This window comes from Apteryx rowi, unplaced genomic scaffold, assembly GCF_003343035.1.
Source record: "Apteryx rowi isolate R43461 unplaced genomic scaffold, aptRow1 scaffold_118, whole genome shotgun sequence".
In the NCBI taxonomy this organism is placed as follows: domain Eukaryota; kingdom Metazoa; phylum Chordata; class Aves; order Apterygiformes; family Apterygidae; genus Apteryx; species Apteryx rowi.
Window position 1 is genome coordinate 2,140,511 of NW_020447397.1, and position 18,830 is coordinate 2,159,340.

The 18,830-nt window shown below is 37.7% G+C and overlaps 1 protein-coding gene across 1 annotated transcript in view; it reads right to left on the minus strand.

The window, feature by feature from the left end:
- Nucleotides 1-1,343: 1,343 nt before the first annotated feature.
- Nucleotides 1,344-18,830, minus strand: part of LOC112974682 (nesprin-1-like) — a 40,597-nt gene continuing 23,110 nt past the window's right edge. Inside the window, exons 13-26 of the mRNA XM_026083923.1 lie at nucleotides 16,541-16,705; nucleotides 15,163-15,335; nucleotides 14,477-14,630; nucleotides 14,193-14,336; nucleotides 11,563-11,727; nucleotides 9,772-10,089; nucleotides 8,709-8,864; nucleotides 7,832-8,002; nucleotides 6,803-7,129; nucleotides 5,558-5,710; nucleotides 4,164-4,331; nucleotides 2,958-3,134; nucleotides 1,902-2,048; nucleotides 1,344-1,477 (exon numbers count right to left, since the gene is read on the minus strand). Coding sequence (XP_025939708.1) covers nucleotides 1,463-1,477; nucleotides 1,902-2,048; nucleotides 2,958-3,134; nucleotides 4,164-4,331; nucleotides 5,558-5,710; nucleotides 6,803-7,129; nucleotides 7,832-8,002; nucleotides 8,709-8,864; nucleotides 9,772-10,089; nucleotides 11,563-11,727; nucleotides 14,193-14,336; nucleotides 14,477-14,630; nucleotides 15,163-15,335; nucleotides 16,541-16,705 — 2,433 coding nt within the window. The 3' untranslated portion in view covers nucleotides 1,344-1,462. The remainder of the gene's footprint in view (nucleotides 1,478-1,901; nucleotides 2,049-2,957; nucleotides 3,135-4,163; nucleotides 4,332-5,557; nucleotides 5,711-6,802; nucleotides 7,130-7,831; nucleotides 8,003-8,708; nucleotides 8,865-9,771; nucleotides 10,090-11,562; nucleotides 11,728-14,192; nucleotides 14,337-14,476; nucleotides 14,631-15,162; nucleotides 15,336-16,540; nucleotides 16,706-18,830) is intronic.

Below are 18,830 nucleotides of genomic sequence, written 5' to 3' on the forward strand. Positions count from 1 at the left end.
TTGAATTTAGCTCATTATTTCCAAGAAATGGAATGTAGACATATGCTATTTTATTAGATAAGGCTGCTCTGCCATAATCATGGAAAAGAATAACTTAAAAAATTGATTATTATCATCCAATTATCAGAGCAATCAGTGTCTTTCCATTACATAGCTTATTTCTTTACAATTAGAAGCTTTACACAGATACACACACATTTTAACAAGGTCATTTAGTTTCCCAATGTGGACTGAAAACAGAGTTTATCCTATTATTGAGCTGTCACATTGTCTAGACTTCTCCAATGTTTGAATAGATCCTGGAGGATCCAGCCTGGCAGCACAACACACCCTTTCTTTTACACATTCTCTGCAACCCTCCTGATTGTCCCCAGCATCTACGATTGCCAAGATCTGACAGTATTATGCCATTACAGAGTCTTCCTTTCAGCATTGCCTATAGAAGTCCATCTCTCTCTATAAAAAAGTTTCTTCATCCCACAAGAAAATGGTGACATCAGTGTTGACAAGCAGGGCAACAACATACATATCTCTTGAAGTCTCAGGAAGAAGGGAAAGTGACCCTGTAGCCCAGAGAGCAAGTTGAGGGGGGTCCTTGTGGGCAAGAAGCTGAACGTAAGACAGCAGTGTGCCCTTGTGGCAACCAAGACTTACTGCATTAGCAAGAGAGCAGGCTGGGGAAAGCGATTATTCTCCTCTCTTTCACACTGGTAAGGCTGCACCTGGAGTATTGTATCCAGTTTTGGGTCCCTTCCCACAGAAGAGAGATATTGGCAAATTGGAATGAGTCCTGGAAAAGGCTGGGGGTAAGGGGCTGTAGCACGGCATTTGAGGAGGTCTGAAGAAGCTGGGTTTGTTCAGCCTGCAGAGGAGAGGTTAATTGCTGTCTCCCACTGCTTAAAAAGGTGTGTGTGTGGAGGCACGGGGAGGGGGTACAGAGAAGACAGAGCCAAACTCTGCTCAGAGGTGAGCAGAAAAAGAATGAGAGGAAAAGGTGACAAGCTGCAACAAGGAAACTGCACGGATATGAAAAAAAAAAATTCACAGTGAGAGCAGTTAGTTAAACACCAGACTGGGTCCCTAATCCTTAGAGATCCTCAGATGAGGTTTAGCCCTCCAGACTTGGCTGGTGGTCACCAAGCTGTGGCCAGCTGTTTCAGGCCCCACTCTGCTTGCCCAGTCCTGCTGTCAGCCCCGGCCCCTGGCCCTGGTGGAGCTGCCAGCCCCCACAGCTCTGTAACAGAGAGTTTCAAAACTCAACTGGAAAAAGTCCTAAGCAACCTGATTTAACTTTGAGGTTGACCCTACCTTAAACATGGTGCTGGACTAGATGACCTCCAGAAGTCCCTGCCAACCTAAATTATTCTGTTTCTGCTCCTCATTAATCCATAAAGCTCTCTATATGAAATCCACTCCACACAGACTTCCTTTAAGGAGATTTTACATCCTCTTCTTCTGTACTTTACCTAGTCAAAACCTGTAGCATTTGAAGGTCTCCATTAAACAACATGGTGGATGAGACAGCCTAAATTCCATCTTTTTTAGTATTGAACTAGTTTAATTTGAAAACAAGGTAAAAATCTGATGCAAAATACATTAAGTTATTTTAAAATAATCAAGAAAAAGGAACCATTCTTAATGACTAATGTAGTCTGGAGACAATTCAATATTCTTATGCTGAAAAATTATTTTAATTGCTTGATAACAGACCATGTGTCCATGGTACTACAGAACCAGGTCTTCTTTATGAACATTAATTTACAGATAGATGGGAATAAATGGTAAGGCTACAAAACCCTCGGAGAAGGTCACAAAGAGTATCTAACTTCTATTAATAAAAAGCTCTTACCTGGATTCACCTCATTAAGGATAACTGAGATTTTCATGAACTGAACTTTTACCTGTTTAACTGCATCTGCCAGGCTGAAAGGCAGCCAAGTACTTGGCTTTAGCTCCGACTGCACTGTAGACAGCCAAGTCTGACACTGTTGTAGGGTATCCTGATGGTTAACATGCTTCTGGAGTTCATGTTCCAAGCTCTGGTACACCTAAAATAAACATTTTGTAATGTCATTAAATTTTGAAACACCACTACTGGCTCTCTTCCCCAACCTTGAAAACTGTGGGAAAAAACCCTCACACAACTGTTAATATATAGCACAATATATAATATAAGAGTTAACATATAATATAAAAACTACAGTTATTTTAGCCCCTGTACAGAAAGATACCAGGGTAGGAAAGCTCCTTAAGGTCTCACTGTCCCTTGCTCATTTGTAGAGTAGACAGATAATATTTAGTATCTGCTTCTGGAAGGAAAAACTAAAGATGCAAATACAGAATATTTTCTCTTATTTCTGTATTCTTATTCATCATTTTGCCATTGATTTAGTATAAAACTTTACCTACCTCTGTGAATACTGCTGACTATGAAGCAAGTCTTTTCATTGTTATTATTATTATTTTTTAACTATGCTGGCCTGATCTCCTAATTGGATTAACAGAATGACCCAGCTAGCCCTTCTTAACCATATATTCTGGTTTTACCAAGAGAAACAGTATATCCTAGCACATAATTAAAACTAGTGAGGTATGTATACAAACTACTGGCACTAAGAATGTAATTCCCTCCCTAGTTTTTGTACAAGGAATAGTTCTATTTACTTCACTGTGACTGCTCAGAAGCATGTATAACATGAAGCTAGTCAGGGAGTGCAGTTTAAAGTAGGAACTTTTGACTGATATACAGTTAGTTACTCTGGGTGTAAGACAATACTTGGAAGGGATTCATCTGCAGCACAATAATGACAAAATACTACATTAATAACTTGTAGGCTCAATTTCAACTGAAACAGTAGGCAGAGTTTTACACCACTTAAAGAAATGACAAGTACTTATAGAAATAATAATGTGTGTTATTCCTAAACTGTATAAAAACATTTTTGAACAAGACTTACTCTTTGGGCTGTGCTACATATGGCAGAATAGCTGTCCCTTGTCCCCTGAAGATGGCTTTGTATGTTTTGCTTAAATTTTGCTTGAAGATGTTCTGTACATTGATCGATCAAATAATCACCTTTACTCTTAAGGTTGTTCAAACAGTCTTCAAATCCTGCAATTTCTTCCATGATAGCCTAAGAAATACATAAAATACTTTTGAAGAAATATTTTAAACTTAAAACAGGATCCAAATCACAGCTTCTTAAATGACCTTATGTGTTTAATGATTTTCTTCTTTAATACTCTTTGTCTTCATATTTGGAAAAAAAGTTTTCAGAAAATATTTAATACTATAGTCAAGCTATTAGAGCATACATTCATTATAAAATCAAATGCCTGTGCATAGATATCCCACAGAAATACTAGTAGTATTGTTATAATGTGTAAACACTATATGCTTATGCCCCAAAATAGACTACTCTTAATCTTCCTTTGTTGTGTGCTCTCCAGGGCTCCATCAACTTCTCTGTGTCTAGTACTGAGAAGACACTGAATCATATCTTATGCCATGAGCTCTTCCATTAAAGACAGATCTTTCCATTGACTGTGGTGGAGGCAGATGTTTACCCAAGGAGGCTGCTTAAAGAATAATAAAGTAATTACAATGAGTTAACAGTTTTCAGTATTTGCTCTTGGAATTTCAGATTCGGGGGGGGGGGTTGGATTTTGCTTTCTTTTATCTTTTGTAAAGCACCAATTATCAATGTAGAGAATGATTATCACTGACAACAACAATAACAATACCATTCCTGAAAGCAATGGAGGAAAGATACAATCAAATAGAGGAAAAAAATAAAAAATTCAAAAATTAAATTTTTTTTTTCCTTACAAGTGTCTGAATCAAAATTGCCTCAGAAGTAAGATGAGCCTAATCTGCTTCTTGTGGTCCATTTCCTGGGAGATCTCAGCAAAAAACTAGCAGAGTTCAGCCAAATGTACAACAAAGCTCTTGTGCTGATGCAGTCCAATCCAAGGAACAGACAGTGCTTCAACAAGTTGTGTTTGTTAACTGCATTAATGACACTGATGCTCATTTAGGCAGTCAGTAGCAGTAGGAATAAAACAGGTGAATGACAAATAACCTCTGGAGTGGAGACAGAAAAGTAGAGAAGAAAAATTCTACTTTACCAAACAAAGGAAGTTTACCTAAGCACCACACCTACCTTGTGGTTGGCTAGTTGCTGAGTAATTATTTCAAGGTTACTACTCTCCATGAGGTCAGGGTTGACAAGCCTGCTGGACATATGTAGCAACCATTTCTCCCCTTCTTGCAAGTCACTGTTGTAATCCTCATGCTCTTTTACTCTCAGCTCCAAGGTTTCCACGTATGCCTGTAGGTCCACATCAACCAAAATTAAATGTTAAGGTAATTAAAAGAATAAGAAAATATCAACAGCTTTAAAGCCTAGTAAGAGAGTTATCTTCCAAATTCATATTCCTGTGAGATACTCTCATGTGATTAGACTCTTAAGATACCAAAGGGATTACTCATGTGAATAAAATCTGTGGTACTGAGTGGTATTTTCACTCAGGGTAAAACACTACACTTAAAGAAGATTGAGGAAAAAAATGAGGATCCCTTCCTTTAAGAAAAGGAACACTGTCAACTTCACATTAAGTCTATTTAAAAAAAGCTATTACACAGTCTTTTAGAGACTTCACATGACCTATCAAATATCATGGTTTGGTCCCTGTCACTTACAGCCATCATACATATTACCTGTGATTCTATTAGGCAAACTAAGAACACATTAACTTAAAACTTATTTGTTTTAAAAAAGATTTTTCTTATAGTTATCTACATTTAAGTTACCAAAATTACATCTAGTGCAATGAAAACTGATATTTTGGTATGAACCAGGGGAATATCCATCAATTAAAATCAACTGTGAAAAAGATCATCTGCTATTGGTGGATGGATTGACAATTAAAGGGACTTAAGTCAAACATAAGTACTAACATGGTTTTACAAAGCTTATCCCTGTTAGGAGTATAACCTATTATAAGCTTTAGGAATAGTCATACTTTAGGACATATTTAGAAGTATTAGAACTTTCAAAGAGCTATACACATGCTGATTAATGAATCAATGTTAATTAGTACTGCCACTGCTGAAATAAAGTATTTCCTTTTGCATTTCATTTTCTCCACTGACTTTCATTCAATAACAAATTTAGACTAAATAGGTTTTGTGTGAGATTTAGCAGAAACAAGAGACAAAATGGCATGATTTAAGGGCATCTGCCTCTTTAAGAAAGAATTCATTTAGAAATCTCTTCAAAGCAATCAAAAGAGTAACAAAAATACAAACTGGTCACTGATGTATTTCTCCTTGGTGCTACACCTGCCACACTTAAACTTCAGCTACTCTTGTTAGATTTATTTAGGTTGAAGTTCATTCCATATCAGAGAGGTTACAAAAAAATGTAATAAAATCTAACTGGTTCTGTGTACAGGGTGTGAAATGACAACGTGAAACAAATATGCAACCTCTTAAAGAGGGAAAAAGTATAGTCAAGTGAGAAGCACCCAGAGTCTCCTTCCTGACTTCTTTTACCTTTGTTGCACCACAGAGTTCCTGGTAACTGCTCTGAAGGTCCTGAATGTTGTTCTTTAGAGTTGCATCATTCACCAGATCAAAAAGTGCTTCTCCCTTTTCCATCACTGATTTTACTGAAGGCTCATGGGAGAGAACAGTCTGCTGTATGGACTACAATGCAAGCAAGAATAGCAAAACATATATTGAACACAGAAGAGCTCTTTCACTCACTTCCTTTTAATCCAAAGCACAGCCTTCTATCGTGGTATATATCACCCTTTCCTTTGCCACCACTAGAGGACTATGTTTCTCAGCCATACCCTGAGACAATAACTTCTTAGGCATTTAAGAGCAATTGCCCCTTTTGCAAGTCCCCAATAGCATGGTTGATAATCTGGAGATGGTAAAGGAAAGGAAGTGTACGTGTGAAGGGGTAAATGCTAGGGATAAAACCTGTTCAGAGGAACAGATGCTGTGAATAGGTGGAGAATCATGATCAAAGCCACCCACCTAATGAGATGATATGCAGATGAGTGCATAAGACTGCACTCACAAGAGTGTGAAGTCTGATCTCCTGTAATCTCATTGTTGTGCCATTGGGACAGACAGCATGGCACATAGCAGCATCCATAGAAAGACAGTGAGATATGAGCTTCCCAAAGGCACACAGCTTTGACTCATGACTTTGAGTATTTAAGCCATGCCATCTTATGAAATATCTGGAATCCTGGAGTACTTCACAAAAGCATTGTGAAGACAGGCAGCTGGTTTTGTTGTAAAAATATTAATTCATTAAGATCCTAATTAAAAAAAGTGGAAGCTGTAGTATCTAACCATCTTGGATGTCAGCTGAGCTGGGACATTAGGCTTTAACCAGAAAGCTGACTAAGCCAATATAGACAGAAGCAATGTTTGCAGTGAAAAAAGACTATGATCAATTTCTATCCTTGCTTAAACTGCAATTATTGTGTTAATATCAATGGAGTTACTCATATGTGCATAAATAAAACCAGAACTGGGCTCTGTAACAGGAAACTTTCAAATGTGGAAGCTTTATTAAGACATCTGCATTTCAAATCCAGGTGTTCATTCTGGTTTGTAGGTGCAGGTATCATGCATCTTTTCACTCTAATGCTGATTCAGACATGCAGATCAGGGATGTCTCATAAATCTATTGAGGAATCTTGAAAAGACACCTGGACTTACGTGACTCTTCTAGGTCAAAATTCACTCATACAGCAGAATGATACAACCCCTTTTTACCTTGTATTTAGACAACTGGGCCTTCTTCTCATAGAGTTCGCTTTTTGGCTCCACTGGAGTATGTAAGATGTCTTGGTACTCCATTAGCCACTGGGTCTGTGCTTTGTACTTGTCCGAGAACTCCTTGGCCAGCTGTAAGCACTTCTCTGAAGTCATGTGCTCTTTCCTGATTGAGCCAGCCAACTCTTCAAGCTGTTCCACATAATCACTGATTTCTTTTCTTAACTGGGAAACTTCCTTTTCTTTCATGTACTTTATAGCTCGCTCCCCCTTCTCACGGGCAGATTTCAGTAAGCTATGGCCTATGTCCATATCACTTAAGAGGAGCTGTGAAGGAAGTATCAGTTAACAGAAAATGTAAACTCTTGCTTCTTTCCTTTTGATCCATTGTGGTTCTATTATCAATGAGGTGCTAATTATTATTTTGCTAGGGAAACTGAGTGGACTTTTCATTACTAACACACTTGGAGTTAAAGTGCAGTGACCTAGAAGGAAGCAGAAAAAGCAAACACTTTTGCTCTACACTGGGCTTCTGAAGACAAACATAGAAACTCAGGGCTTTCAGGAGAAGATTGTGATTCCAAATTGTGGAATTTCTGGAAGTTGTCCCTTAGCACATTATGTTTAAGCTGTAGGACATCTGAGGAACTCATTTACAACTCTGAGATGAAATGTGAGTTTTACTACTGAGTTATTTCAGTGAGAAGAAACGAAGTCTTTCTTGCTATAGTGCCTACTGCAATGAAGTACATACAAGAGGATGACTTGGGAGGGGAATTTATTTTAGGCTAAAACAAAATACGCATAAACATGTTTTACTGAAGGACAGGATTATATTATTAGAATTATCCATAACCTCAAGAACCAAACTGTGATCTAATGTGAGTGTGATATAAGAACAGAAAAAAGGGTGTTCTTTATCCTGTTAACTTCTGTGGGTAGGCTGAACTTCAAAAAAGCTGTATAGATTCTTTTTGTGAACAGAAACTGAAGAGAAACCACAACAAATTGTATTCAAGTAGGCTGTACCTCTAATTTCTGCATTTTTTTCTCCATTGCTGTTTTATCCACCACATCAAACTTGGTGATTACATTTCTGAAGTTCTTGTTGGTAGCTCCGTACCAATTTGTGTAAGCACTAAAAGCTAATTCTGACTCCTCCATACTTCGAATCTCTTCTTCCAGAAACTTTATTTGCTCCTACAAACAAATGCGGGGAGAGAGGGAAGAAACAAAACCAGTCCACATGTTTATCGTTATTGTCTAATGATTGCAATAAATTGCTATTTATTAATAAAAATTATATACTAAGATTAAATGCATTGTTCCTGAGTCCTTTCATATCTAGTGGATAATTCTCACTAGGGTCTTCTTAAGCTATATGTACAGAAATCACTAATGTTAAAATGGAGATAATAGTGAACACTGAAAAGATAGTTATATTCTGAAATTTGAATTGCTATTAGTTATTATGGTACTATCAGACACTTAAGATTTAAAGTGACCTGAAGACCATACCTTGTCTATTCAAATTTCCCCATACCTGTGTGTTTCAATGATAACCTGAAAACTTTTCTCTAGGGGTCATTCAGCATTCAAACCCACTGAATTCTGAATTTCTCTCCTGAAACTTCCAAAAAAGATAGTAACAACATCTGGTTAATACTGAAAATTTTGAAAAGGGCTTTATCCTGATAATAGTTTTCCAACACATCTAGTCCAGTGAAATCTAGTGTGTAGATATATATACATATATATATATACATATACATACACACATGAATACTATATTATGGAGTCTACAGTAATGAATAACCTCTGATGATGTCTAATTAAAAAAAGGCTAACAACCTTCTTCTGAGCTGACATTTTATAATGTTATACTGAACTAATTTTCATTACTTACCAACACATGAAGAAGAAGAGTTTGATATCGAGAAGTTAGTTGTGTGGCTTGGCTTCCCATTCTACTTGCAGTGAGACCTTCCTCTAGTATTTGCTGTGCCAATACCCCAACTTCCTCCACATCATCTTTGTAGATTGCAATTTCTTCATGCCACTTCTATGACAAAGACATTATCCAGCTTATATGATTAATTTAAATATCTTAAACACAACAGGAATTTTGTTGCAACTAAGTTAGGATTAAAAAGCAAAACAAATACAATTGTAAACATGGAATTACAACAGGGAAACAAAACAGAATCTGATGACAGTCAATTGACCCAGAATGAAATACACGTGATGGATGTTTCATCATAACAGCTCAACTTCATTTTATTACAATAGATGTAATACTTTTTTCCAAATAATAGCAAAAATACAAGCTGTACTTCCTGTAGAACTTTTGTGTTATCCAAAGTTTTAAAAATGACTGTAAAGTGTAACCGTGAATCTTCAGAAATCTGCTTCCTTTATTTATTCACAATCATGTCTACTCCATGCAAAGTCTAAGGAGAGTTACTACACAGCGGGGACATCACACCAGAATTTGTCAAATTTTACTCTGCTTACCACATTAACACTTTCCCACTCCTGGATCAACCTATGTCATCATTTATGCCTTTGTATTTCACAGAGCAAATGAATTCCAGATTTCCCTTTGAGATTTCAACATTGATACATCCATACCTTTATCAGTAAAATGGATGTAGGTACTTGATAGCAGGAAATGTGCTCTCTGGCATACCCCACAGCCTTGGTCCCTGAGTTAGCCGGATTCTCTTCCAGTATAAGGTGTGTAGAGAAGCAGAGCAGCAAGGCTAGCCTTGTCCCAGCGGGGGACTGGAACAGGGCCAGGGCATATAGCCGAACCCAGGAGCTAGGAAGCACTCTTGGACCCCTCATTCTTGGCACAGCCTCAGAATGAATAGCAATGTTTCCTGTCATCTTCACCATTAAACTAAACACTGATGTAGAAACTTCATGTAATATTTTGTTTAAATAATTCCTTAAAGTACGTCGCTTACCTTCATTTGTTGCAGCTGCATCTCCTTTGTTGCTCTACCAGATTGCCTCCCAGTCCTGATAGTAACTTTCTCCTCCAGACCTGTTAGCCAGTCATTTACCTTCTGAAATTTTTTCTCCATTAACCTCAATCTGCTCACAGTTGCATTTAATTGTGTTCTTGCTTCAGAAAGCCTGTGCTGATAAACTTGCCAGTCCTGTCGTATGGACTCCAGGGCTCGGTCCTCTATCTGGGGCATGCCCCAAGGAATCACCTCCTCTCTGGCATGGACAGCAGCATTCAGTAATGCTTGTCCTTCCGCACAGTGGACCTGCAACTCCTGTAAGGGCAGTTACGGATACAGATCCTACATTAACATCTTTTATTTACAACAGTTAAGTTATCTAGTATTTAAGGCTGAACACACATTATGCTACCTCTACAAACAACTTATGCTGGCATGCTCATTTACAAAACAAACCCACTATCGGTATTATTGACCAGTGAATTAGAGAGAATTATTGATGAAATATGCTCTATATTCCTTCCTCTCCCATTAAACTTATCATAACTTCTGAAACAGTTGCCACCCGAGCTGGCATGGGAGCCTGGAATCCATTCAGCACAACCTTAAATTCAAAATTTTTCAGCTATGGCAAGCACACTGTAACACTGATTCTAAAATTGAATCTTTTAAAAACAAGGAACAAGCTGGGGCTCAAGATTTACAGCTCGGATTCTTTAATAATAAACATGCCTGTTTATGTCTATATGTTTTTCATATATCATTCCAAAACAATTCTAGATACCCCCTTTCTGGATAAATGTGACAATTTCATATTTATTAGAACTCAGTTAGAAAGCATGCAGGGAATTAGTCTGATTAGCAAAATACAACCAGCAAATTACCTAACCAATGTACTTTGTGTCTTTTTGTTTCATAATGGAGATATATATTCAGATTTTTAAAATGGTTTCAGATTTTTAAAAATAAACTCCTAAAGCAAGACATATATGCGGAATCCCTGATCATACAAAGGTCTTCCCAGTATCCTGAAAAAAGTATGAAATGTTTCATAATTCAGGAGCTCAAGTATAGACCTTTTGTGTTACTGCTAGTTCAAGAACAGGCATGAAAATATCCTAAGTCAGCTTCAGATCATAACTGGGAGATTACTGAAGTACTAAGGGTTCGCCATTCACCATCACCTGAAGGGTTCACTCATAGTCTTCCCACCTCACCTGAGAGGTGAGATTGATTACTGAGACTCTCACAGCTGTCAATGGAACTGGAATAATTCAAAGAATAATTCATTCCATCAAACATAGCTGTCTAACAGAAGTGGGAGCTGGCTATCCTTCTCTGTCTTCTCCACAGAAGAAGCCTATATGACTAACTTAGGCTACACGTTGACATTTAGACTCCTGAAGGCAGGTGAGACGCATCTGCGCTGTAAGGAGTGAAAGATGAAAACTTAATGAAAAGATTACATTTGATTTTCTATGAAACACAAAGAAAATAAGAGGTAGCATCCTCAATATAGGCCAAGATCTAAAACAAATTCAATACTTGCAAGAAAGCATTAGTATGCTTGGAGATTACATACAAGGCCTGACACTTCTTCCTAGAAATAAGTGACAATGTTGTCACTGACTTTACTGGAAGCACTTTTGAGCAGCAAAAGGCTTATATATCTGTGAGTCAAAGCTGTTCTCAAGTCAAAAAAGAGATGCAACTTCTGTCCAGCAGTTAATATTATTCTGTTATTTTACAAGTAGGATTTTTTGACCTGAGCTGTCACAAGTTCTGTACCTGTAAGTCTCGGAGTGTTTCCTCCTGTTTCTGGGCATCACCTTCCAGTTGTGATAAGCAATCCAGTTTTTCCTGTTCCTTCTCCAGCCAGACTTCAAAGGCCTTCAAATTTCTTTGGTACTCCTGATGCAAGTTAAGCAGTCCTTCAGCTTTTGTTACTGCCTCCTATTTAAAAAAAAAATATATATATATATATATGTGTGTGTGTGTGTGTGTGTATATATATATGTGGATATGTATTAGTGTTTCATCAAACCAAGAAATTCTAAATCTAGAAGTGACATTCAAGGGAAACGTTAGGGTATGAAGCTGAGTATTCCTAAAATTCAAGAGCATTTGGATTCTGAGGATAGTTTGATCAATTATAGAGAAAGAGGGGTCAAGTGTGARGATACAGCCATATATCCTAAAAGATTTTTTATTTAATTTCTGTGACTTTTGGGATCCAAAGTTTTGATCTTGGATCAATTTTAAATAGAACCTTAATGTCTAATAACAAAAGACCTATTTTACTTTATTTTTAAACCAGTTTAAATTAATTAACTTTATTGAAGTGATCAACAAGAGGATGAGCTTAGAAATTAGTTTATTTTTCTTTGCGGGATTTTTTTGCCAATGGAATAATAATCATCCAACCTTCTACTAAGAGTATCCACTATCTTTAGTTTTGAAGGCTACCCAAGACATTTGTGGGCAATTCCTAAAGAATGCAATAAGAACTGGACTGCAAATTCTCTACGTATGTGGGTAAGCAAGCTACAACAATTTCACAACCACATACTAAAAACATTACCATATCTGGGCTACAGTATGAAAGATTGCACGTGTTAGCAACAGATTGGTCTTTCTAGGTGCAAGAAGAGTATACCACATGTAAATCACACCCTGGAAGATCTGCTGGGAACAGAGGCCCAAGTTTAGATGGAGGCAAAACTGTCTGTGTCTCAGGGCAGCAGATTACATAGACAGAAAAACACTCCCATAAACATTAGCTATGAATCTACTGCCTGCTTTACCTATTCTTAACAATTTTGGACAATGGGAGGAAGGAAAGAGGAGCATTGTCCGTCATTTACCTGGCCTGTCCCACACCCAGGAGTGGGAAGAGAGAAAAACAGAATAGTTCTCTTTCCTATTGCCAGTGGCTGCAGGGAATTGCAGGCCGTGGTCTGCTCTGGCTTGGGTCACAAACCCTTGGAGAAGCTTGTGTACTTTCCCTCCTGGCCAATCTTCTCATGGAGCAGATTTCAAGTGACAAATCCAACGAGTACATTTCAGCAGCTACCAAGCTGTTTTTTCCCACTGATTTTGGCCAATCTCTGCTTTCCAGCTATTGGTTTTGAACTTTGAATTTCTTGCAGCTCCTAAAGGCTGAATGTAGGCTAGACGCTCAACACCATCATCACAGTTGCGAGTAGGGAAGACAAAAAGTCATCTGGGGTATCAGGTGCGAAGGGAAAGAAGGGATGCTTCTTGTTACATTAGGGAAGAGGTACAGAGCTGTTGCCCCTGTGAACTAGCACCCAGTTCTCACAGATCATGCTGTTGTTCAAGATGAGGAAATACAGGCTGCCCATGACACCACATATGTGCGCAGGAGACAAAGATTCAAGAAAAAACAAAGGTGAGAGGATCCCCATGTTAGTAGGAATACTAGGTATCCACTCACACTTTCCAGGACTCCCCTTTCATCTCTCTGGCAACCCTGAGTGAGTTCATTCAAACAGAGGAGATCCAAAGAAAGACAGCACATTGCATTCTATGCAGTTGTGGAAGAGAGCACCACGCAACAAAGAACCACTTATGCATCTGAAAAATTGAATTTTGGCCCTCTTCACAGGATAAAGACATCCCTGAGAGAACAAAATTCAATTTTCTTACCCGGCTGTCATGTAGAAAAGTGGCTTGTCTGAGGACACAGTAGGCATAATTTAATTACCTCAGGGGGGATTTGGGTTAACTGGGTATAACCATCTAGCTTTACTAATGTACCACCAGGTCTTTTGTTGCTGGAGATATCTAGAGGTGTTTTTTCTTTATCTTATATCTTACATTAAAAATTATCTTGGTCTTCACTTTGTCTTCCAAATCTATTGTACCAGCACTTATCATTTAATGCAGAACTTACTGTGCTGGGTCATTTGACTACAGAGTCATTTTTTTCACTTGCTAATAAGATTTGTGTTTGGTAGTAAGCTCTCATGTAAGTCTCAACCATTTGTGAATTGCTGCTGGTTGTGAATATGCTGATTATCTGACTACATTTGTTGCAAAACATACATTCATACAAACCACAGATACTCAGAGATGCTTTGGACTTTTCAGTCATGATGGATAAAATCATCTCTGTACTGAAGTCAATGAGAAGTCTGATATAGAATTCCTCAAACTATTCACCTACCGTTTTTTTCAGATTCAAAACTTCAGAAACTTTCTGAAAAGGTTTGAAGTTCACTGGTATAAAAAGATTGATAACTCATCATAATAATTTTCTGTCACATAAATAAATTACATCTGCCCCCAAACCTTTACTCTTTATTTAACTGTAAAACAAATCATCAGAGAAAAGACTTTCTCTGCTCCCTTTTTGTCAGCAAAATTTGATCGAGCATTATCCAGGAAAACTGTACCCTTGTTCTGTCTTTGAGGAACTTGTATCGCTCCTGAAGGTCCTGGAGTTCGAGCTGGGTTACATAATGCTCAGTCATTCCATTGCCTTTCATTTCAATAGTCCCTAACAGGCTGCTGTGACTCAACACTTCTTCATTGAGTAGCTGAAAACAGAGAGCAGAACAGATTTACGAATCAGCAACATTAAAACAAGACCACACATTAATCTTACAGATATTCAGCCTTTTTTGTTGTTTATAAAGTAATATGGGTTTGTTGCTGATTTGTCATAAAGCAAACACACCTTTGCTTTGCTGAGGGCAGCTGCTTTTTCCCTCAATTCTGCATATTGCCTTTCAGAAGCATTCATGCTTGCTTCTACTTTATCCATCCAGTTGGAAAACTGGCGAACATCATCCTGGTAACTTGTCCATTTGGAGAGAGCTCCTTCCAGCTGACTGTAATTTAAAAATATGTATTTTTTGCGATAGTGCAGTTTCTCATGCTATTTAAGCAGTCAGATATAGTCATATACAGTCATTCTAGACTATGTTTATAAGACAGATATATTGCAAGCTAAACAACCCTAGACAGAGCTGTTAAGACCCCTACAGGCTGACTAGGAGCACATGTGGCTGATATAGAGGGATTAAGTTTTCCAAACTTGGAAGGTTAAGGAGGTCTGTAAGTTACATAGCTAGCTGATGTGTGCTAGCTTTAGTAAACAAAACAGAACTGAAAGCATAAGACCCTGAATCAGAAATTTTCTGGCCTTTTTCATATATTAGTAAGCTGCTGCCTTCTAATGGTTAATTGTCTTGGTTGTTTCAAATTGAAATGTTTGCAATTAGTGATGCTCCACCATAGAAGGCTGCATTTTTTTTTAAATTTTATTCTATCACTCTGAGCATCACTGTTAGAACTATAATTACAGAATTCTTAACAGTGTTTTGCTATCAAGCATCATTCTGCACCTCATACCCTTTTTACCTCTTGCACTGGATACAAGCAGACAGAAGAGAAGCCCAGCTGTCCTTCAGGGTCTGCAAATGCCGTTCAATCACTGGCACTCCCTCTGGAGAAGTGTTTTGCAGAACAGATTCTCCTCTTGTCAGAACCATTTTCATTTGGATTTCTTTTTCTTGTTTCACTGCTAGGAGTCCCTAAAAATTGAACAGATATTTCAGTGAACAGATGTTCCAGTTTTATCATAAACTGGGCATGAATACACTACCTTCACCAGAAAATGAACTGATCAAATTTAGCAGTTTGTAGAAAAAGTCAGTTGGAAAAGGGGAGTGGGGTTCATAGCTGGGTTTCACAAGGAAAAGATATCTTTCAAAGGGTAGATTCAGGCCATAAATCTTAAGTTAAGAGAGAACTTTTCATTGAATCTATGCAGGTACTTGCACTGCATCAGAGAGGGTATTTCTGGGGTGGAAAAGGAGATATTCTGAAAGGAATGTCATTTAGGTGGAAAACAGGAGTATTTATTCTGAGAGAAAACAAGTCCTGATGAAAAACTGTACTATAGGGCTGAAGTACAGTTCAACTAAGATGCAAAATGAGAGTATCAGCATATAAACTCAGGCGACAACCAGTAATGTCATCTTTAAGACCTCAGCCCCTGGAACTGTGCAGCTGTAAACTATAGAGCTTCTAACACTATGTAAAGTCATGAAAAGTTTCAAAACATGAACCTGAAAGACTCAAAAAACAAAAGGCAAAACAAGGGTTTAGTATTTTGCTACAATCTCTTGCTTTTGGAGGCATCCTTATAGTTTTGTAGGGCTTGTCTCAGCTTTTGAGCTGTGGCCAAGCTATGGACACCAATGTTACAAAAAGTAGTGTTTTCTGAGTACAGCCTTTAACATCTTTAGTGCAGTGATATCAGTAGGTGCTATTTTCTTAACTATAGTCACCATTTTTAAAGCAAAATCCTACCTAGGAGACACAAATTAGTCCTGGATAGGCAGTGTTTCAACAACTACAAGCAGACTATGTTACAAAAAGCTGTGCTGAATCATTCATTTTGCCTGTAATATCTGAGAAACTGTATATTAAAGTAACAGAAGTGAATATCATACTTCTTCCTTTTAGCCTTCAACAGCCATATACCATCTTCCGAGTTTTTAGAAATTTGTAAGTATGCACAATTTTCCATGTCATAATGGCACCTATATCTTTCTTAGTGAAAACTTCTAATAATGAGTGTTTTTCTCTGTAAGAAGTGTTGAGTAAATGGAAAATCAGGATTTGAACTATACAAGCTGTTACCCTAATAAGTAACAACTCATGTAAAGGATAGGGTATTTGCATTCCTCTTACAGATTTTAAAGGAGCTGGTTCTGGAATCTTGTTTCCATACCTCCAGCTTTAACATCCGGCTGTCCAGCATGCTCTTGTCTGCAGTAGGATGACAGTAGGACTCAAGCATGTGAACTGCATCAGCCATCCAGTCCTGGAGGTCCTTGACACTGTGAGAGAACTGCTGGTGCTCTGCAACGACCCTATCCATCCTGGAAACCTTCTCCTGAAATTCATCAGCAATTACCGTCAGTCTCTACTCAAATGACCATTTTCCCCCATGCCTACTTACAGTGCTAGAACAAGTTTCCTAAATTATACCCACCAATTCATAAATTCATCCCATGCTCAAGTGAGTGTACTTATAACTATCAGTTTTGCACACACACGAGTTGTCCAAACATAATGTATAAATGAAAATGTCAGAAGTGTCCGCTTCTGTTTTCTAAATGTAAAGTTTCATCTGTCTCTGCCTCATTCAAAGCAGATGCAGGTTTTCTGTTTATCTATCTTTTTTTTTTTTTAATATCTGGCAAATCACACCTAATTAAACTCCACATCAATGCTGCAAGTGAAGATAACTTGTAAAACCTGTCAATACACAAGACAGATACAAGCCTGTGAAGCTATGCCACTGTAGAAACATTACTTTGTTGATGCTTGGGATAAGAAGGCTTATTTTTCTCAACAGCTGCTGCTGGCATATCCATTTTTCTGGAAAATCAGCAACACTGACATGAGAAAGAAAAAATGCTCAAGTTTACCAGACTCTTCATTGCTACAAGGCCTGAGATTAACAGTAATCCAGAGCACAGTATATTTTACATTGTGACTGAGAATTAAAGTCAACTCAGTGAAGCATGCTGAGGAAGTAACAGAGGTGAACCTGTCCTAAACTTTCATGGCTGCCCAAAGAATTTTGGGATTTTTCACACATATAGGATTATACGTATCTTCTGCCCCAGAAGCCATCTCTCATTCTGACATCTCCTAGAAATTCTGCCCTCATAAGCTAATGTTAGTTACTCATGATCTCTCCTTTTCTCATTTTTTAATCATGAAAATTTATTATGGCTATACATACAATAATTTTCAGTAAGTCATACAGCCTTAGATATGCTTTATAATTTTTATTTCCACAGAAAAGATAGTAATGAACAAACTAGTAGTTACTGAAGTATAAATGTTTTATGACTTGCTTTTTTATCCCATAACACACTTCCAATATCCTAAAATTATCCTCATTACAGTAGTAACCATAAACCTGATTCAATACAAAGCCTCCTTCATGACTGACAATTTGTGAAGAGTAACAGTCCTGATACAAAGACCTTTTAATCTGCTTACACAACGGAGACAGAACACTCAGCAGAACAGACAGAATTTAACTTAACTCCCTCAATTCCTAGTGTAATGCTTTAGACTTTGGCCTATTCCTCTCCCTGAACCTTCAAAATCAGCCTGACAGATAACAATTTTTTTTCAAAATAATGCTGAAGACCAATCTATCAAGTTTTAGACAAGACACTTATGAAGCAAATAATGCATCATCATTACAGGATGTCATGAAGCAATAACATTTCCTTATAAACCTTCTGTATTTTAAAGAAAAAAATGAAACCCCAAGTTTTGAAAATATCTCTTTCAAGTGCCCTGATTACTAAACTAAATTATCTTCAGTGCTTTAAGTAATCAAAATTGTTTTATTACATGGGGAGCGGGAGAATTATTGTATAACCAGGTAGTTTTTTCAATTACTTTTCAATCAAAATACATTAAAAATAGATAAATCTGTTTTGTCAACTGTTCATGGAATTATTCCAGGTCCTTACTTCCCATTCTTTAAACCCAGTGCAAAAGACAAGGTAGCTCAGATGTGCCACATAGCAGACGAGTGAGAGAGCTGCAGTATTTCACATTTCAATCTTTTTTTTCTCCACATACATCAAATGAACTGCTTAAAAGCACATATACAGGGTGCATTACCTTTGTCAGATTGCTTAGAGTAAGGTATTGAGAAGACAGCTGAGACACTCTGCGTATAAAGCTTTTGCTGACAGCTTGCTCTTCCCACAGCTGCTGAGCTTTCTCTTTTAGCCTGTTGAGCTGATGCTCATGGCAGCTTATTTCCTCAAGGACAGACTGTAAAGCACAAGCATGTTAATATTAAGAGTGGATGCAAGAAAGCAGACAACATAGAAGCATGAAGCACACCATTAAAAAAAAAAAACAAAAAACCCCAGAAATGACAAATGGCAAGCATGCTGAGAAAGGCACACCATACAGCTACAGCAATGAAGCAGCATGTCATGAGGAACGTGGAGAAGCAACACCTGCTCGTAGGGCACTGT